The sequence below is a fragment of the Micropterus salmoides genome, unplaced genomic scaffold, assembly GCF_014851395.1.
Source record: "Micropterus salmoides isolate LMB-PRFRI ecotype aquatic unplaced genomic scaffold, ASM1485139v1 Ms_hic_scaffold_21, whole genome shotgun sequence".
Lineage (NCBI taxonomy): Eukaryota > Metazoa > Chordata > Actinopteri > Centrarchiformes > Centrarchidae > Micropterus > Micropterus salmoides.
In genome coordinates this window covers 6,592,917-6,615,304 of record NW_024041262.1, presented here as the reverse complement: position 1 = coordinate 6,615,304, position 22,388 = coordinate 6,592,917, and the positions used below count along the sequence as shown (strand labels likewise).

The following is a 22,388-nucleotide window of genomic DNA, read 5'->3' as shown; positions in this document are numbered from 1 at the left end:
AACATTCACACACACACGTGCGTAGATGTGACGCTAGGAGAAAAGGACAACAAACGCAGAGCAATGGCTGGAAAAAACATTACAGCAAAGCAAATCCACCACAGTTTGTAGGGCAGATTATGTGACAGCACGAGCATTATTCAGACGAAGCAAAACAGATGACAGAGAGCAGGAACACTGAAACACTTTGAGATATGGCTCCTATTTTCTAAACCAATGCCTTTGATAGAGAGCTACTGAAACACCATTATCCAGCAAATCTGGCCTTTGCTGCTTCCCCCGTTTGCATTATCTCAGATGGAAAATAAACAACAACATTGTGTGAAGGCGTTTCCATTAATTCATTGACCTCCTTTAACCTAACAAACACTAATGGAGGAGCGTTGTTGTTCTCGTTGTAAAAGACAGAGGGTAGAAAATAAATGTTCTCTGCGTTGGACGAGGGAATCAAGTAGACTGAGGTGCAGTGGAATAGATCTGTGCTATCTGGCACTGTTCATCATGGGCGGTGAAGGGATAATGCGCTCGCAAAGTGGTTCCAAATAGATTGAATCAGAACAAAGTCCTCTTATTTTCTTCCACTGACTCTGTGAAATTGAAAAGTTTCATTCCAAAATGACATGTCTATCGTTTTGAAAAAGCAAATAAAGGGCTGCTCTCAATATACTCCCTGATATTAAAGGCAGTTTACTGATCTGAAGCACGTTTTTAATGCAGTCGTACTTGTACTTTCTCTAAAAATGGATGCACACACGTCATTTTATTTTATGAAATCTGAACATTGCCTGAGATGAAAGGAGAGGAAAAGCACAAGGGGGAGAGGAGAAGAGCGGGAAAGAACGGGAAGATAAAGGAAACTAAAAGGAGAGGAGAGACAAATAGAGGAGAGGAAAGGCTAGGGAAGGGAAGGGAAGGAGAGGAAAGAATAAAATGAAAAGAGAGAAGGGCAGAGCGAATGAAAGGAAAGGAAATGAAAGTAGAGTAGAGGAAATGGGTGCAACAGAATGGAAAGGAAAGAAAGCCAAATTAAATTTAAGAAGGGAAGGAAAGGTAAAAAAGAAATTAAGTAAGAATAGAGACAAAAATGGCAGGTGAAGTTACAGAATAAGGATGGTTTGAGATGAAAAAAGAAACAGGAGGAGGTTTTGAGTCTGCTGTTGCTAGGGCAGACCGAGCCCATCGACTCCTTCCGCTGCTCTGCTCAGGGGTATGAGATGTGATTTAATTCAGCGGGTACGCTCTCTGGAACGCAGATGAATGTGCACCCTAGAGGTTAAATGAATTCTCATTAATTCCTCGCTTCCTCCATTTCAATCTCCCTGTCACTCTCCTCACCGATACGTTAAGAGATCGTAAAGGCACATAACCTACGCACTCGCATGCTCTTGTCTGTCACACTCTCTGGAACATACTGGCTCTCACTATTTACACTCTCACATCTCTCTCTTTCCCTCTGTCTCACAGTCTTCACATTCTGTTGCCTCAGTCCCTCCGCTCTTCTCTTACTTACTACTTTTTTTTTACTGAGATCCTGGTTTGACTTTGACAACCACTTCAAGCCCAACACATGATTTTCAAATTGATTTTGATAGCTCAGTATAACAGTAACAGAAATATTAGGCCTGTGGTGAATTGTGTTCATTTGTGTTTATCCTATGTGCTGGCCAGACAGACCCTCAACTAAAACAGAAATCGGACTTGTTGAAGGAATACATAGACAAATCCATGTTAACAGCCCCACAGCGCCAGAATCAACTTGCGTGGTTATAACTGCGTATAACAAACTTTTAGAAGGTAGTTCCAACATGCTGTCATGTTTTTGAATGAATTTCCAAAATAATGTAACAGTGGTGACTAGAAGATAGTTATGGCATTACAAAAGGTCCATGTATCATAATTCTTAGAAGCATTGTGATGCGGACGTGGAAGATTCTGACTTGATTAAAAAATGTCAAACAATCGATTGTTTATGTTGATGGAATGCAAAAGGCAGAACCCGCGGAAGTGCAGCGCCCGGACCGTCTGTGGCTCGCACATAACAGAGAGACCAGTGTTCCCCCTGTATTCGGAGCACCACCTCTGCAAAATGGATAACCAACCTACTAAAATGTCACACAATCATTAATATCAATGCGCAAGTAATGATTTTATTCACACACTGTGTGAGCGCGGTAACACTTAACGCGAGAGAGAGAGCGAGCAGTAGAACATGACAGTGAAAGGTAGCGAAGAAAAATGTTAGCAGTAAAGTGTCTGCCTGGTAGTAATTGTGCAGGGTAGGTCACAGTGTATCCGTTAATAAAAGTCTGTAGTTTCCCCAACTGCTGGAAAAGAGAAGGCTGTTGGGGCTAACTAACATCTCCCCTGTACAGCACGTTTTTAACGTTACTTAAATTAAGAATGTAACAAAGTAACATTAGTAATATTAATTAGCTATATGTCATTAGTACTAACTTACCTACTTGTCAAAGGTTGAGAACATAAGGTACAAGCTTAGACTAAACCTTTTCTCTAGCGCCACCAGCACATTGACATTTTTGTTTCTTTTGAACGAATCCTGTAGTTTGGTGATCCCTTACATTTTTTTAATCTAACCCTAACCGTAACGTCAGGTCAGAATTTAAATTTGACCAGAAATTGAGCATAGCATTAGTTCAGGCAGGCCGTAAAGTCTCTAGTCTAGTTTATCTCACAACCCCAGCACATCAGCTGATAGCAACCCATCTCAAGGCGAGCCACATCAGCTGACACAGCTGATTCCCCTTTCAGCATTTATTGGCAATTCCATCCGTCCTCAAAAGACTTCAGACTCGACTCGGACTCGAGCTGCGGGGCTCGTGAACAATGTTTAATTTTAGGAAACATCTGATGAGCTTGCTCCTCTCCTTCCGTTACCTATAACCTGCCTACGGTAAAGGTAGTATCAGCTGCGCGCGCACTGCCGCTGCTGTGCCATTCATCATAAACTTTGGCTTTAAAATTTCATACAAGACCCCAACAAAGAAGCGCTGAACGCAAAATAGGTTAGTAACCTGAGGTTAATAAACATGTTTAACATTGGCCATCTAACATTAGCCTGCTTCTTGCTTTAGCTACGACCTACGGCAGGTTAACTCTGACTGTTATGAAAAGATGAATGAGCGTTTATTTACTTGTCAAACTTGTGGTGGTCGGTTAACGGAATTATTTACGTCCCGCTGGCTGCCATCACGTTAATTATTACCGTTGGCTGCAAACAGGTCACAGGTTAATTGTTAATCATATAATGTTACAGTTTTATTTAGTTAACATTAGGCCACACTGGTTTGAGAGTCTGGTGGTGTGTTGACTTACAGTAGTTAATAAGCCGTCATTAATTGCATTGCACATTACATGGTTGTGCTCTGTAAGTGAAAAACAGGTTACAGGTTTATTGTTGATCATGTAATATTACAGTTTTATTTCGTTAACGTTACACTGGATTTAAGAGTCTGCGGGGTGTGTTGACTTACAGTATTTATTAAGCTGTTATTAACTGTAGACGCATTGTAGCCATTGAAGCTCTCTGTTGGTAAAACTATTCATAAATGACCTCAAACATATCTTTTTCAGTTCTGCACAGTTACTTTTTGTCACTTATCAGCTGACATAAATGCACCAGGATATCTGCGATCTGCTAAACTGTATCCTTCAGGCTCCGATGTATATTTCTAACACCAAACAGCAAGTAGAAAATAGTATCACTGTTTTGCTTTTCTGCGGTTTTCTCCCAGTTGATAAACAAACCTGGACGGATTAAGAAGAGGGCACAACAGAGAGCACCTCAGATAAGAGTGAAAAAATAAGGGAAAAGTGATGATTTAGCCAGTGGAGTGGAGTAGTTTAAAAGAAATGTCAAACTCTGGCTGTAATGTAGCAGCCTTACCATTAAAGATGGTAAGATCTTTTTTTTCCCCTGAAGGAGAGATTTCAATGGAATACATTCTACTGTGAATGCACTTAACCTTTCATTGTCCCCCCGCAGCGACAGTACAAAACGATGTCTGTGGGAAGCTAATAAATTCAGTGCCAATACAATGGGAACGCTGCGTTACAGAAAGATACACAGGGAGAAGAAGAAAGAGCGATAGAAGGATGGAGAAGACTTGGCAGGCAGAAGGAGCCATGGATTTACACTCCTTGTTGAGATGGAGCTTCTGACATTTGTGCAGAGCCACTTGCTACATGGAACTTCTGCAGGAGCTTTCAGGCCTGAGTGGAAAACACACGGCTCATAGACACACACACCTGGCATGGAGGATGAAGAAACGTCACATCATGTTTCTGTGCGTGTGCTTGTGTGCGCAATTACCCCGGCTCCCGTGAAGGGTCGTGACTGAGCTGAAAAGTCTCTCTCACAATATTATCTCCCTCCACCTGTGTGGAGTGGATCTCAACTGAATGGCAGATTACAGTGAGCCTGCCCTATTGTCCTCACCACATGAGGCATACGGCGCCTTCATCGGCACGTATGGCCGTCCGCCTGCCTGTCTGAGTGCACATGTGTGTGTGTGTGCATATGATGAAAGCATCTGACCCCTGGGATAATAGCATTCAGACTTGTGACAGGCAGAATTAGCATACATAGTGGCTGAGACTTATTTGCAGGAGAGGTTGCAGGGAGATGTTTTTACAGAATTGATGGCACCTGTTTCGTGACAAAAAAGAAGAATATACATTTAACTTTAGATCCTATCTGATGCCCTTTAGTTAAGTGTGGAGAAGAACACAGCAGTCATTGAGTAATAGGGCTACCCCGAATAGTCAATCTCACAGTCGATGCGTTCCATTTCGGTGATATGGGGGTGTTCAACATCTGATTTTAAATAGAATTATCAGTATTCTCCCAATAAGTTAATATACAGCCTATTACAATATACACTTCCACATATAATGCTGTAAATAAACATGTGAGAAGAAAGAAGCTTTTATTAAGTGTTTCTAAAGTGCATTGATGAATCCAAAATTGTAACCCTAACCCTTAAGGAACGGCCGTCAGTGCACATGTGTGGGGGCGTAATGTGTATGTGTTTAGTGGCAGAGGAACATCTACTGAAGAGACGGAGCCTCAAGCTTGGCCGTTGTTGTGCCGAGTTGTCCGCACCTCGCGGAACATTCGAATCATTTATCACCACTGATGAACCTCAGAAAGAATATTATATCATTTTTAAACAGTACTGCGACATGCATGTACAGTTGATTGTCTGGCACGTGCGCACGCAAAGCTCGGCACAAGACCGGTGAATGGCAGGGGAGCAGAGAGAAAAGGGTCAACAATAAGCCTCAGTTTAGCTGTAAATGTACAGTGTAAGTTACAGTGACACTAATAAATAGAGACTTCATTAGTTGGGTTCTGAGAGATGTCAATGTTCCTTTCATGTAAATACATGTGTCGTTTGACACTTTATGTTTGAGATTCAAATGCTGATTCTGTCTTCCCTGCATGAAATCCCTCTCCTGCAGAGAGAGTACTGCACTCAGATTGCTGGCAGCAGCAGCAGACCTCTCAGATTTTTGCAGAGGGCTATGACAATTGCTTAATTAACCGCTGTATTAATTGTTAACTGTCTAATGCTTTATAGACCAGTTATAAGCCATTAATGACAAACTTTTTAGTTATTATTTTATGAAACAGATGGACGTATGACCACCTACTTTCTGGGAAAGGGTCGCATTAGCTTCGGCCCAAAATCCATTTAATAACAACTTATTAAGCAAGAATGGATTACCAACATTTATAACCGCGTTATTACTAAATAGGAACTAGAAAGGAAAAAAAAACACCAGACAAATAGTTTTTTCTCTCTTTTTCTCCTCTTGGTAATGGCTTGTGTCTGCTCTATAACCAACAAATCCATTAGCTACAATTTATAAACCTTTTTTAAAGGCTTATTAGAAAGTGGTACCAGAAAATGAAGATATAGATAGAGGAGAAAATTATTGTTGCCATTATAACATTTCAAAATGCCTCAAAGAAGTATAAACTGTCTGAACACATCGGTCTGACTAGACCTAATGCGTTCCTTTATATATTGTGCTTATATTGCTTTATTTTGGTAACTTGAACCATGAAAAGCTGCTACTTGTGGAATATAAAACTTGGCAACCAATGTTTAAAAACACGCTGGACACAGTGTAGTGTAGTGTTCTCTTCACTTTGATTAGTTCAAAATAGTCACATCATGTAGTAATCAATTTATTACTAAAAAGTCAAACAGACAAACAAGGACCGCCTTGCTGATATCTACATGATAAAATGCCTTGACATTATCCTCAATGTTTAATTAAGTATAACGCATTATATTGCTTACAGCCTATCCGTGCAGATCAGAGGTCAGGGTCATCTGCAGGACAGAAACCAAGGTGCTGGTATGCTGTGAGGGTCTTGCCGATGGGTGCTTTAGCAGGGTGCATACTTGCTGTGTGGATGTGTGGAAAACAGACTTCCTACCAGCAACTCCCCCCTGCATTGACTGACTGCGCATTATTTAACCACAGCAGGATGTGCTCGCGCGCAGAAACATCTGGCAATGTCTGAATCGTGTGCAGGAATGTTTCTGATCTGCAGATCTTGATTGTCCGTCAAGAGCTGCGACACTTCACATGCAGGCGACATACTGTATCTAATAACTGGTTTGACTCTTAAGTGAGTGAGTGAGCCGCATCAAGCCATTAGGCAGTGTTAAGTGCACTCCGTATTAGTGATTAAGTGCACTTAGAACATAAAGCCTCCGTTCAGGAGGTGATGAGAGGACGTGTGATGTTGGCACTCGCTTGATGCAGTGATATAACAAACCATAGCATAGTGATGCAATACAGTTGGCTGTGCTCGCTGATGTCTGTGTGTGCCTTGTGGCCACGTGTGTTTACACTTGCTCTCAGGCAATGTGAGAAGCAACATGGGACACACACACACACACACACACACACACACACACACACAGGGCTGGTAAGCTGGTATGTGGTGTCACTGTTTAGGCTGAGAGGTTTACACAAGCCTTAATACAGATGGAGAGAGATAGAGACATAGATAGATTGAGAAAGAGAGAGAGAGAGAAGCTGTCTGAATGTTTTATGTGTGTCCGTAATTGTGTGTGAGCGATAGATACATAGAAGTACATTGTCATACACACATATGCACACACACAAATACTCTCAAAAGTCGTTATAATCATGCACATGAAAAATTACACATACCATACACACATGAGCATACGGTGTACACAGATGGACCCACGCACACTCGCACACCGTGAGAGGCTGTGGAAGACATAATAACAGTAACAGGGGAGTGACACACCTTCCCTGGGAGAGAGACAGAGGCAGTAGGAGAAAAAGAGAAAGATGAGAGAAGTTGGTGGTAGACGGGAGGATGAGGAGGAGGAGGAGGAATGCCGCTAGATCCCATACAGCAGCATTCCCATCCAGCTGTTACTATAGGAAGACAAGAGAGCAGAAGGCAAGACATAAGTGTGTGTCATCACTGGCATAAAAGTTTACTATTAATTATTATTATTATTATTATATATCTTACAAAAATTGTTCACTCCCTCCCACCCCATATTAAATAACTTACTGGCTGCTTTACCACTCGTTGGACCTGAGGAGAAGAAGAAGAAGAAGAAGAAGTGCAAATCCACCAACCATTCTCTCTAATAGCACCAGAGCAGCTGTCGTTGTGCGCGGCTGTGGCTATTTATAGGGCCCATACCACTAACTCATCACATGTGCCTATAAACCATCATCGCAGTGATATCTCAATCAGCATTAAAGGATGAGCAGTGATTCATTTGTGGTGCTCATACTGAAACAGACAGTCCATCACTCATTAATCATTTAAAACAAAGTTTATAAGTGAGTCTTTTAATAGACCGCTGTGTAGACTGCAGAAATATTAACACTGAGTGAAAATGGCCAACAAGCTAAACAAACAATGTTTCACTACAAGGTTACATCGCTCACCTTATATTTCATATTCACCTTATCCTTTTACCCGCAGCTATCTCAATAAAAACGTGGTCTGAGGTGTGCATGAGGTGAACACATTCTCACAGCACGTTCTTCTTTTATGAATTCCAGAATATATGTGTGTATGCATCTGGCCCCTGATGTCGACAGCAGCCTCTGGTTCTGTTTTTGGTGTTAGTAATCTGCAGTATAAAACAGATGTATCGTCTAAGACCTAATTACTCATAAATTGCTAAAGTGATATTTTGAAGCCTGAAGTGTGTGTTTATTTCCCTGCAGGAAAATAAAATTTGGTAACATCTAGTAACAACTAAGGAGTAATACAATTGTTAAACTTTCCAAGTTTTGATTTTATGTTGGGAGGAAATTACGATTAATCATCTGTCCACTAAATTGGAAATTATGCATCACTGGGTATATTTCAACTACAATTAACTATTACTGAGAATTAAAATAAATAAAAACTTCACGTGCAATAACGTTTTTGGATGTAAATCAATGGATTTATGATATTAGAATGTAAAAATATAACCAAAATATTGTTTTTGTCACAAAAACAATATTTTGTGCAGATTACTTCCATTATGTGAGTAACATTTAGTGTCTATATGTTTTGTAAAGCTCAAGTGCAGTTAGTAAGAAAAAGACATTAAGGATAGAGGAGAGGAGCAAATCCCATCAGAGTGGCAGTGATGATGCTAGCAGCAGTAATAGTGGAGCTGAGGATGCTGAGAAAGAGAGACGCTGAGGAGTAAGAAGTGAGGTTCAATGTTTTTGCATTGCATTAAACAGTATTAGACTATGTTAAATACATGACCACATTAGTTTAACAGCATTCAAAATATAGTTTTCATTTAATTTGTTGGTTTGTTAAATAAATATTTCTTCAGTTGAAAACTTACGCGCACGCTGTCCGCCTTTGTGGTAAAAAAAAATGTATTCTAATTTTGTTTTGCATGCCAAATTGCCAGATTGCAACCAGGCGTGTGCTCATGAGCGAGCAGAATCCAAAACACAACCAGTTTCATACAGAAATACCACAATAAACGCAGGAACCCCATCATGCAGGCTGTGGCTTTTCTCCAGACATGTTCAGGCTCTGTTACTTCAACGTTCCCGTCTCAGAGGCAGATCAACACCGGCTCCGTACCTTTCATTCAGCGCAGCGAGCCGCATATCGGCTCAATACTCCCGAAAAAAGGCAGAGTGACATAGGCAGACAGGGAGAACAGACAGAGACAGAACAAACTACCACTGCAACGTTACAGTAATAGTTTTATCAGCTGCAGGTTGAACTAATCCATGCTCGTTACATGATCACGGTACATTTACTGCATTTAGCCAGCGTGCTACAGCGTTAGCTTACCTGCTGCTTTCAGTAACTATCTTTACTATCTGTGAATCTCTCACCGGAGGCTCAGCAGTGTCAGCACAGCTACATGTATTGGATGATAACGAAACGGTTAGTGAGCTGGACTGGATATTAAAACGAGATTGTGTCACACTTTATAACAGTTAGACCGCAGTAAGTAACTTTACTATAACTAGTGATAGTGGATGGCTCTTCCTCTGGGTTGTTGTGGCCGTTTTGTTGCAGTGTTTTATGTGGTTCACGTTAGTTACAGCGACTGAGATGGAGAAGCTGTGTAACGTTACCTGAGTAACGTTATTGGTAAAAATCCATAGACTATATAAAAACCACAATAAACCTAAACTGGACGAAGCAAACAGCGGCAGGTCCGAGCTACTGTAGCGTTAGCTGGGTGCTCCTGGCTGCATCACTATAGGCTAACGTTAGTAAACAAATCGCTCCACATTTTCTTTTTACCGTTACATCCTTTCTTGCAGGCTAAATCAACAGTGGTACACAGGATAGTAACATGGGTCGCGTTAGTTGGTGAAGTAATGTGGAAAGCTAACGTTATATAACTTTGCACCGGATAACATTAGCAACTGCTTGGCGTTAGCCGGCGAGCTAACGTAACTTTCTGTGTGTTTCTGCACCTTTACTAATACTCACTTTGTTCTTACTCGACATCATCTGAACCTGTTTGGGCTTCAGCACATAAACCTTTATTCTTTTGTATCCTTACGTGGAGCCTGTGTTTTGCTGGGAGCCGGTTGTTTTGTGGTGTTAGTGGACTGCATGTCGTTACCTGCCGTGTTGTCGCTGTAGTCTGAGAGGCTCGGGAGCGCGCACAGGGCTGAATCCGACCTGGAGACCTCACATTAAAAGCGTGGCTGATTCAAGCAACGGAGAAAACAGGCGTGTGATTCATTTCTAAGTGAGTTTTGAGCCCATTGACAATAAGGCAATGAAAATTTGATTAATTTCATTGAAAAACTTACATATAGCCCCTTTAAAGAAAGGGCTAGATTACTCTCTGCAATATAAAATGTTAGCTAAAAATGGCACAAATACACAACTTTGCAGCTCTACTGAGTTTGTTGAGCTCACCAAGCAAATCAGATTACTAGCTAATGGAGGTCATACATTTAGCAGCGAAAGGCCCAGAAAGTTTCTCAGGTATTGGTAGAGACCAAAGCAAAGGAGTCAAGGAGACTGTATTTACACATATAAATACGTCCATACATACATACAAACATGAGGATAAACAGTGTAAACGTCACAGTAGGCAAAGCACAGGTGTAAATAATACAATTAATGATGGCTGAATTCCATTTAGCTGCTTCAGTTTTGGTAGAATTGTGCATGATGGTTCACGGTTATAGTCTCATAGCCTACTGGGACACTTGAATGGAACATATCTATTGTTAATGTAGATATGTTAGTAACACATTCACTACTATGACAAGTCATAATGTCCACTGTTATATATGCATATCTTGTGCGACATTTGGATATACAGATATGTTAATACATTTTGCCACTAGTTACTAATCTGTAGCCACAGTTTATGTCAGAAGCTTTTACAATTGCTGTTATAAACCGTTAGCGTCTGGTAAGTTTTTACAGGATCGTCTGGTGCACAGGAAGTGAAGGCTTGTCCATTTCTGGCAGCAGCAACTGGTTTGTTTGGCATAAAGAATGAGCAGTGCTACCTGCCACCTACACAAAATCAAAAGACAAAGACTTTACAGTACTGCCAACACTGTTTCATTGACAAAAGATCTCTGAGAGATGCATTGCAGAACCACCTTACACAATAAGCAGTAGCAACACATGCAGACCCTGAATGAAAAACCTTTGAATTTCTTTCTGAGTTGTGATAGACCCATTAAAGGGTTTCAGTTTGCCAAATTAATATTACATAACCAACCCTTAAATTATTGGATTCACAACTTAATTTTGCTCCAACAGTGTCTTTTCAGATACATCCCACTCTGTTTCAAAGAGTTTTAGATTGGCTTGACTCACTCTAAGTTCCGTTCCGTCATTTGTTGGCCTATTTCACACTTTTGCGACTGTCACGCCGAATAAAAGCCAATTTCGTGAGGCTTGTCTGAACTGGGATTAGGCTGGATGATACAAAGTAATTAACTTTTTAGTTTTGTTTTCACATAATGTGAAAGTCTGATTATTCTTTGGAGATACTCCAAACGTGGCAGAAAATGCTCCAATGGAGTTAAAATATTCTGTCCCTCTGTAAGACTTTTCTCAAGGAGAGAAAGCAGCGGAGGGGGAGGAGTTGGGGATTGTGTGAGCAGGGAGCCGTTCAGCACAGGTCACTTGTGTCTATTCCCTCTGAGGCAGGCGCGTGTGTATTAGGCTTCTCTGGTCTCCGCATGGACGTACAGCCAGTGAACCATTGTGACAATATGCACACACACACACACACACACTCACACACACACACGCATTTTCCATTTTTGGTAAATAGTCAGCTTGGTATCATCGATGTCAGGAAACCTTCGAGACCTCAGGCTGTGGTATCTACAGAGATTTTCCTGTATGTTTAGATATAGAATCTAATCTATGTTCGTCAGAATCAAGTTTCAGGGAATCAATATCCTGATTGCAAAGGTTATATTACCATGTGCTGTTAGACCAGCAAGCTCCCCTGGGAAGGCTTCACAACAGCACATCCTGTTGACTCCGATGAATTTGAAACTCAGCTATGCATAGAGTGTGTATTCCTCTCTGTGTGTGTGTGTGTGTGTGTGTGTGTGTGTGTGTGTGCATGTTTGGACTGAAGACAGTAGGGAAGGTCGAGCTGGCTGACATCAGCTCAATGTCAATTTATCAAGAGCCCCTATAGGCTTGGTCCCATGTATATGTGTATACTGTATGTCTTCATTCATGTGTTACATAATCACTGTGCAGATGTGTATGAGTGTGTGTGTGTGTGTGTGTGTGTGTGCGTGTGTGACAGTAAAGATATTGTTCCTATCACCCTTAGTCTTAAAGGAGTTTCTTATATTATGAGCTATCCACACATGCAGGCTTTAGCTAATGCAAAATAAATGAGTAATTACTCCCCAGCAGAGGAATGGCTCCTTCATTAAACAAAGAGCACAGAGATAGAATGATGGAGAGGAGAAAGCAATGCAGTCATTTAATGCTCAGCGTGGCGGCGAACACTTTTGCTATTCTCTGTTTCACACAATGCTGGTTCTCTCTCAGTCATGCATCTTGGGTTGTAACATCTGTCAAATGTTGGACTTTCTGGTAATTTTTCCAACCCACTGTTGATGTGCCCTGTTATCGTGCAAGGTCTAATGTGCAAAGCATCGTTTGAAGAGTTGAATGCTAACAAGGGAAAGGTGCTTCCCTGTTGGTCCAAAAGGGCTTTTATGTCGAGGCAGACAGAAACCATTCACACATACTTTACAGTGGATGTCATCTTCATACGTGGCTCTTGCAAAAAAATACACTACAAAAACCTTTTTCTGAAGTATTAATAGAATAATTGGACATGTTGAGAAACATAATTATTTGGTTAAATAAGAAGATCTACGGAAGCCCTAAGCAGCCATCGTTTCAAATATTTATTTTACTCCGTGTCAGCAGGAGCGTTTTTTCATGATTATTTCAGAATGGTTTTAAGTTTCACTGCTTAGCTCAGTTGCTAGAGCACATGACTCATAGTCTAAAGTTGATGATACACAGAGCAACTTTGTCCAAAGTTCACCTACCAAAAGCTCACTAATTAATTGTACCTCTTTATTTAATCTGAACACAAACAAATGTTAAAAAACAACTCGTGGTTTGATCAGTAGTTATGAGCTGAGTTTGCTGAACAGTGGCGGGTCGCAGTTACTTCCTGGAGGACGTGGCAAGGCTGAATCCAACAGTCAGTTATCCAAAGATCATTTGGAAATTAAAAGTTAGACCTGAACAGGTAGTGACGTTTCTTTTATGTTCCTCTACCTGAAATATAGCCCTTATATATTCTAGTACAACTAGAAGCTTTACTGTTGCATGGTAAGGCCTGAAGGATTTCATTTGTGAGGCAACACTAGCAACTCCATGTTTCTCTGGCACCTGCACAGCTTAGCATAGAACTGTGAAGAACAGCATGAACGACCAATGAATTTTGCCTACTTAATGAAGCTCAATGCACCTGAGAGAAAATCAACACATCTGTCATCTGCTCAGCACTGAAATGATTTCTCCTGCCCTTGTCACTGCAAGCACACAAATGTGTTCATGTATAGGTCTTCAAAATTTCCTGAAACAACTGCAGTGGAAGTAAATGGAATTATCCAAATGCACAATATCTCACAAAAAAAGGTTAAAGTTGGAAACATTTTCTCTTTTATTGAACACCTCTGATTATATCAACAATGTTTAAGGGTAACTTCGGTATTTTTTAACCTGGAGCCTATTTTCCCATGTGTTTGTGTCTATGTGACTGCTGTCGTTAGAGCCCATGACTTCATTTATTTAGTGGACATTGATAGGAAGTTTCCTAAAACTGTGTCCCAATTAGCCACATAGGCATAAAAAATTAGGAAAATTTGGTCAGGGTTGAAAAATACCCTTTAAGTTAACCTTTAAATGGTGCAGCAGTTAGAAAGCTGTGACTTAACCGTGGCCCGGTACTTAAATTTTACTTGTAACAATGTCATGGTATTTACACTGGTAATGCTTACATGATGACCGTGCATATCATTGCATCACTGGTCATGCACATAGAAAAGTTGATCCCAGCAGAAATACAGTTCAGATTAAATTTAGATCAAACACCTAACACAATGTTTTTTTTCTCCTGCCTTTTCTTTTTGGGGGAATATGCATTGCTGAACAATCTGCTCGGAGGCTCTTCTGCCTCTATGGAGTAAATGAGTGGTGTGTAAAACATCTGGAGTGATGTATGGTCAGTATTACGGAATTAACCTGGGGCGGCTGTTTGCAAAAGAAACCAACTGTCTAATACATTGTGTGCCCTGGAAATATCAAGTGCAACCCCCTATGTCAGGTAAAATCTGTTGGGCTTTCTAGGCAGGCAACATGTACGCTCTCCAACAATGGGACGGATGAGAACTTTGGGTTCTACCACACACACACACACACACACAGTTCCTGTGTGAACCTCTGCGTTTTACTTTCAGTGAACTTTAGAGTAGCGAGAGGTTAGCTTCTGACTGAGCTAACAGGATTTGATATATTTATACATTTCTCTGTTCATGTTTGGATGACTCATCTATCAGTGGGTGTCCTGTGCCTTGATCTCCTTCCAGATTTTCTGCTGGATATTTCCCTTCTCATCTCCAATTCCTTCTCTTCTGCTTTTTAAAATGTATTTATTGACTTTCAGATTTCAAGAATAAAGGTCATCTTCTTTTTAATTCCTCTCCAACTCCCGTCCTCATTCTCACGCCCGTTTTCTTCTTCAGTCTGCTAATGATTAGGAGAGCTGAAGCTCAGTCAGACAGCCAGACAGACAGTAATGAGGGCAAGAATACTGATTAGTGAAATGAGCGGCTTGTTCCAGGTTATTACTTTGAAGCCATTTGCCACTTGAGTTTCTGTTAAGGCAACAAGGTGGGCCTCATGTTGTGCCAAGCCATCATGAGGCATATTTAGTTGGCAAGCATCTGGCTTGCTGAAGTGTCCTTGAGCAAGACACTAAATCCTTTGCACCTGCAAGAAGGCTGTTATCTTTTTTCTCTTTTCTTGAAACACATCTAGTAAATGTATTTCTACTTTTTTAATGCAGACATCCGTGGTTCCCAGATGATGTATCCTAATATATATGGTGATCCCCGGACTTTTCCTCAAGCTCCACCATGAATGGTCTGAATGAAATGTCTCTATTAGCTGGATTTTCATGACATTCAGTACAGACATTTGTGTTGCCCTCAGGATTAATTGTAGAAACTTTGGTGATCCTCCTTTCATCCAGCGCCATCATCCAATACTTTTGTTCACCATCAAATACTTGCAAAACTAATGACACTCCCATCTGCCTAAGTTGTACTTTATGTTTTACGCTAATTAGCAAATTATAGCACGCTAACGTGCAATAAAATAACAAGGAGGACGTGGCAAACGTATATGTGCTGAACATCAGCATGTTAGCATTCTGTCATTTAGCTCAAAGCACCACGTAAAATGTCTGGGCACCATCTTGGTCAAATTGTGGAGGAGCAGAATTTAACAAAAAATGTGTTTTGTGTGGTATGTCCTTTACTGTACATAATAATATAAACGTGTTTTTCTGTGTCTGTCTCTTTATGCAGGACTTTGATGACTTCATCTTTGCGTTCTTTGCCATTGAGATGGTGATCAAGATGGTGGCTCTGGGGATATTTGGCAAGAAGTGTTACCTTGGAGACACGTGGAACCGCCTGGACTTCTTCATAGTATTGGCTGGGTGTGTTCCGCACACAAACACATGCGCACAAACACTCAGGTGGCCAAGCATAACCATACATAAACACTGTAGAAGCCACTAACACGCACACACAGACACACACACACACAAGCATGCAACAAATTTGAGTAGTAATCAGTCTGCAAGTCAGGATTTGAGCATACACAGACATTTTTGTGGATGAATAGATGTTTTGAGCTTGCAAATGTTATTGTGTCACAAGATTTCAACAAGCTCCGTGGTTTTCTTTGGTTGCCCCCAGAGCTGTTCAGATGACACTGAATTTGGATCATGAACCTGTTAGAACCAGTCTTCGAAGTAACATTAGACTCCTTCCCTGTGTGCTCTACTTGGTTTCCGTTAAATAAATTGACTCTAAATGTCCCGTAAAAGCTTTTTAATGAGTAGTTGGTAGCAAAGTCCCCTCTTAAATTCGTAAGTGTTCAGAATCTGTCAAACAGCTGAAGAGAGTGCAGTCAGATTTTAAAATGATTGAATGCAAAATTAGGGGTGCTTTTTTTTTTACCCTAAAGTTGTTCCCTTTCTTCACTTGGACACTTTATAACTTTAAGAGCAGATTGAATAGATTTTGTGCTTCACAACTTCCATAACACAAATCCACATAAATGCATAAATATGGACAAATCCAGGCACAAAATATACTTATGCATACAGTATATGAACACAGTGGTCACAGAAACTCACACACCCTGACACACGTACCCTGATGAGCACACAGCAATGCACACAAACTGTAATGTAATTTGATTAAACATGTTACAGAACATAGCCTGCTGGTTTTGGTCTGACATTTTCATCACACTACATCCCCTGCTGGTATTTAATGCCATCCTTCTGCCACAGCTTCTGTTGTCCATCAGTGGGAACAGGGCACATTTCCCTCTTTGCGTGCGTATCAAAGTGCGTGCAATGCCCTTCAGCAACAGCAAACCCCGAGCTTCTTCCTCAGGTCTAATTCATGCAATCCCTCTACTCTCTTTATTATAACTGCATCATACATCTGAGTGGAAATCTTCTTGGGTCAAAGACAGTGAAGCTGCTTCCCCATTAGTCGTCCTGGCTTAGTAAAATATTTAGTGCCAGAGTAGCAGAAGATTGGAAATACCTTGCTTAATATTCAAGCAGCAATTCACTGAGTGCAACAGGTAATAAAAACAGGTGTAATTCTTTTTGGAGAAGGAGGAGGAGGATCACAGCTATGATGAATAGAGATATTCTAGATGCATACAGATGAAACTAAAAAGTGGGTCATTGCAGCAGTGTAGGATATGCATAAACAGACATTAGATGGAACATTACTGTGTGGAATTCCATAAAAAACATAACAGAAATAGACAAACCCATCTTCTATGCATTGCGATGTTAGATTGCAACAGAAGCTTCTCTAAGTTTGACATTTTTGTTTAATATTTGAATATAGTGATTTGAATTAGACATTTCATAAATTAATTCAAATGCTGACTGTTGTCCACTACATTCTGTGTGAATATCACATCACATGGAACTAAGAGTTATTTTTCTTATTGATTAAACTGCCAATATTTTTCCAGATTTTTTTGATCAATGGCATAACCCAAGTTGACATAATTAAAGTGCCAACCAAAAATCAGCTTACTGTTTAACATTTAAGAAGCATGGAACTAACTATTAATAGATTATCAAGTTAGTTGACAATAACTTTTCTGTTGATTGACTGATAGAATAATTGGCTCATTTCAGCTCTAATCACATCAAGAAATTATTGTATCATGAGGCCTGTATGGAAATACATATTGTATTGTAACTTCGGAAGAGTAAGTGGCTAAAATAGACTGTGATTAAGATCAACAAACTGTATTAATTGAACAAATTGATTGGTACAGTTTGTGGTAGCATACAAACAGAAATAACAGAAATGTAAGTACATTTTACCATTAAACTAAGGGTGGGAGCTAAAGGTCTATGTTTCCATGAGTCTGGACCAGGAGTCCCCAACCCTTTCTTTGATGCGTGTACATTTACAAAGATGAAGATGGCCAGTTATGACTGGAAGTTTGACCTTGTTTATAATAATAATTAGGGCTGTCAAACAATTATTTTTTTCTTAATCGCGATTAATCGCTGAATTTCAATAGTTAATCATGTGTTTTTATCACATGATTAAAATTCTGTTCTATTATTATTATTATTATTATTATATTATATCTTTTTACTGTTTTAAGTCTGTATTAACAATGAAAACAATTCTTGTCAGTGTATCTTGATTGGAAATCAAATTAACGCAAAGAAAGTTAGTTTATGAACTTGACTTTTCGATTCATTTGATTATTTCAAATCAAAAGATGTGCAACGAGACTGAGGTAAAAGTATCAGTGTCTTCAGAAATATAGCCTTCCTTAAGCTTGCTTTCAAAAATTCTACAGCAAAAGTGCATGCACAAAATGTACAAACGTTATTATAAAGTGCATAACAAAGAAAATACTCCATAGTTACATTATTTTTGAGTTCAGTTGAAACCAATGAGACAGCATTTGCTTTAAGTAGGAATTTCAGTTTGGCTGCTTTCTCCGTTTCATACAGGCTATGTATGCGTGCAACAATTGTCCCCCGCGACGACAATGTATATAACTTGCACTCTCCAAAATAGTGCTTCGGTGATATTTTAATTCCATTTCACTCAAGGTGCACACTGTTTTTGACTTGTCAACAGTGCCATCTAGGAGTTTCTTAAAGTAAAACGCGCCATTCAGTCCCGTGTTGTTGTTTATCTCCATGGCTGCAGCAGGAGGTAGGAAGTGTCTGTGGCAACAAGTAAGGGTGCATCGAAGGGTCAAAATAGTAGCATCATTAGTATATCTTTCTAGCAAAGATTCTTTGGTAACAGCACCATTGACGGTGTAAAATAGTATTTGACACACGCGATTAATGCGCTTAACACAATTAGAACGCGTTATGATCTGTCTTTAAACTCATCGCGATTAACTCGTTAATGCTGACGGCCCTAATAATAATACATTGAGTTGTAGGCCTTTCATCAGGATCTCCTCTCTCAGTTAATCTTTTGTCATAAACAGAACCGAAAACAGAAAAATAAGTAAAATGCTGACCACTTAGTGGAATCCCTCTCCCTGCCTTTGCTGCTCATGTCTGGGCTGTGTGTTGATATCTTCAGCTGCACACATGCCTTTGAAGGGTGTGTTGTCTACTGACTGCAAGACGTGGGATGTCGTTGAGGTCCACAGCTTTCATCCACAGCCACACTGAACCCCAGTGCATTTGCTAGTGCAACAGTTTGCTGGATGTGTACATTTTCATTTCATTTCCTTCATGTGTCATTTCAGTAATGCGCATCTCAGCAGTTCTTATGGTCTTTAATCCTGGATAAGCTTTGTGACTATATGTGGTTTATCTTGCTAACTTGACAGTAAGTTAACACAGTCAATTCAAGGAAACATATTTATACCATCCAGCCCGTCTCATGACTGAATAGAGACCATGCAGAATTTCCTTTGTGGTGCAACGAGACGCACAAAGAGAAGTGAGTAATTCATCATGTTGGTGTAATCTGTTTGTTTGTTTTTGAACTAAATTAGCTTGTAATAAGGGGACCACACTAATCTAATACTGGCACGCGTGTCATAGGTGGACAATTTAAACAATAGTTTAGTTAATACATAGTTAAAAGCAATGGTTCTCAAACTGTGAGGTGGGCCCTCCTAGGGGAGCGTAGAGCCACTGCAGGGGGTCCGTGTATAGTGAAGTTAAATGAACATGATTTATGCAGGGAAATGTGGCGGGGGGCATAAACCTTTTTTGGCTCCTGATGAAATGATATGGCATGATAGAAAACGTTTGAGACCCACTGGACTAAAGCGATAGATATACAGAAACATAGCTGGACGTGGACACTGGGGGAATTTCTCTTATAAGCTCTCACATGTAGACTTTGATCCTAGCTCATGCTTGATTTCAGAGCGTTCTGTCTGTACAGTAGTATGTGTCTGTACCGGCAGTATGTATGTACTCTAACATGCAACTGTGATGTTTTGGTTTGAAATCATCATCATGGCATATCATCCTCTTTTCTCTCCCTGAACATACAGCATTTCCTGTCACTCTGTCTGAATGGATGTTGGCCAACATCTGAGCGTGTAGGTGATGGTGTGAGTGTGCATGTGTGTTTGTTTATATTAATATGTTTTGGTGTTTCATGTTATACCATGCTGACATTTCTGAAGAAGAAAAAAAAACTGTCATCTGTACAGGGCACCCAGCCACACAGAGACAAAGGTAACCTAGGCAACGGCTGGTTGTCCAGCATTTGAAATATCCTGGCAACAGTTGTTAAGTCTGCGGAGGAAGGCTCTGATGATGTTTGTTTCTTTCCGAGACGATAATTACAGCTAAGCTGCTTTTTCAGAAGGTCTGCGCTCTCGCCTCCTAATCACCTCACTGTCAGGAGGGAGACAGGGGGGACTGATGGAGGGATGGTTGTATATAACAGGTGGAGCGTGGAGAAGGAGAGGAAGACGTGCATGGAGTTTTTGGCTGGTGAATGGTGGAAAAAGTGCGGGGAGGATTTACTGCTTCATTTACATGGCCACAGTAGATAGGAGTTTCCTACTTGAAAAGAGAGTTTATGTCTGTTTTCTGGCGGTAGATGAAAATTCACACTTGATAAATGACATTTTAATTTCACAAAACATTCCCTCACTTCAGTCATTTTGCAATTTCATGACTGGAAATGCCTTCAGAGCGCTTGATATCTCATTTGTGGTTGACTTTGTGATGCTTAGTCTGCTCTCAGTCATGAACTCACATGTGCCGCGTTTCAGCTGCATGCGTGTGAAAGTGTGAAAAAGCTGATGACAGCACCCAGTGTGAATAGAAACATCCACTCAGGCTGCGTGATAGTTACAGATGACTCGTGCCAAAGCTTTCAAATTGTTTGTTTTACCTGTCAAGTTGTTCAGAGTCCTTCGTGCATGGTGATAACACAGAATAAGCAGACAATCTCTTCTTGTGGTCATCTCTACATAGAATTCTGAGCAGAGACAGGTGTGGTTTTGATGCACGGGTACGTTATTTGTCTTAGTGTTACTCCAGACCTGTAACATATTGTTTCACTAATACCAACTGACCTATCAAACAATAATACTTGAACTAAAACTTGGTAATTCTTTTAAGGAATGGGTTCATATTGCAAAAGAAAACACACCCAAAAACACAAGATACACAGCTGACATTAAAATATATTTCCACTTTCATAAAACTCGTAGCGCAGCTCTAGGCGCGGCAGTGTCAGTCTGTCCCACCAGCCTCCAGTCTAAAGTATCTCAGCAACTACTAGATGGATTGCCATGCAATATTGTACAGACATTCATGGTACCCAGAGGTGGGTGAAGATTGATTTTGAGTGATGTCCTGACTTTTCACCTAGCGCCTCCATGAGATTGGAATTTTAGTTTTTGAGTTAAATGTGTCGACATCTTGGGTTGATTCATGTCCCCCACAGGATGAAGTGTAATAACTTGACTATCCCTTAACTTTTCTCGTACCACCATCAAGTCAATTTCAATGTGTCCAATACTTTGATTTGTGACGCGACGCCAGCAAAACTAAAGAACACTCCCATCAGCCTCAGCTGCACTTCGTGTTTAGTGCTTATTGACAAACGTTAGCATGCTAACATACTAAAATAAGTTGGTGAAAATTTTATATGGTAAACATATCTACTGAACATCAGCATTGTAATTGTGAACATGTTAGCATGGTGACATTAGCATTAAGGTCAAAGCACTGCTGTGCCTAAGTACTGCCTCACAGAGGAGCTTCAGTATTAATAACATCGACTTACCATATTCATTTCTAGGATTTGGGAGTGCCTAACAGCGTGAAACACAAGGTCTGATGATCCCATAGTTTTTAAAATCATTACAAATATTAAGTTACTATCCAAACCGTCCGTTTTTTATGTCCAGAACAGTTTACACACCAACTTTCTGCTTTAACCATCACTTATACTTTCTGTATATTTGTGCACAGCTATTTTCCTGTGCAATTACCAATTATTGTGCTCACTTTTGTTTTAACCTCTAAATAAAGGAATTTGGCTGAACTATATATTATATATATATTTAAAACATGCCCACTCTTTTTCTGGCCTGTAGTGATGCTGCCATGTTCCCACATCTCAGTAATTACTCTGGTGACTACAGTGTTATCATTACTGAGTAGAAATAATGGACAGAACTCCAAACAAATGACAAAAGTTATATTAACTGGAATTATCCTTTACGGTACCAGACAGGCACTTTGATTGCCAAAAGTCACTTTTTTAATATATTTTGACTTGACACATCTTTCATAAATTATAAAGCGAATAGCATTCTGCTACAGAGGTACAGAATGAAAATTGTTTTCCTAATGCAGTCTAAAGTCAGATTAATCTATTCACATCAAGATTGACACTCCATTAGGAAATCTGTTACAAACAAGTATATTTGCCAATAAAAAGAACCGATTATACTCAATTGTAAGCTCTAGATTGAATGACCTGTTAAAAGAGCGTTTTCATTTATTTATGTATTTATTTATTGATTGGTGCCGTGGAGCCCCGGT

General features: G+C 40.1%; 1 protein-coding gene across 1 annotated transcript in view; it reads left to right on the top strand.

The window, feature by feature from the left end:
- Nucleotides 1-22,388, top strand: part of cacna1g (calcium channel, voltage-dependent, T type, alpha 1G subunit) — a 279,605-nt gene that overhangs the window by 97,323 nt on the left and 159,894 nt on the right. The window contains exon 4 of the mRNA XM_038736528.1: nt 15,634-15,767. Within this exon, the coding sequence (XP_038592456.1) occupies nt 15,634-15,767 (134 nt within the window). The remainder of the gene's footprint in view (nt 1-15,633; nt 15,768-22,388) is intronic.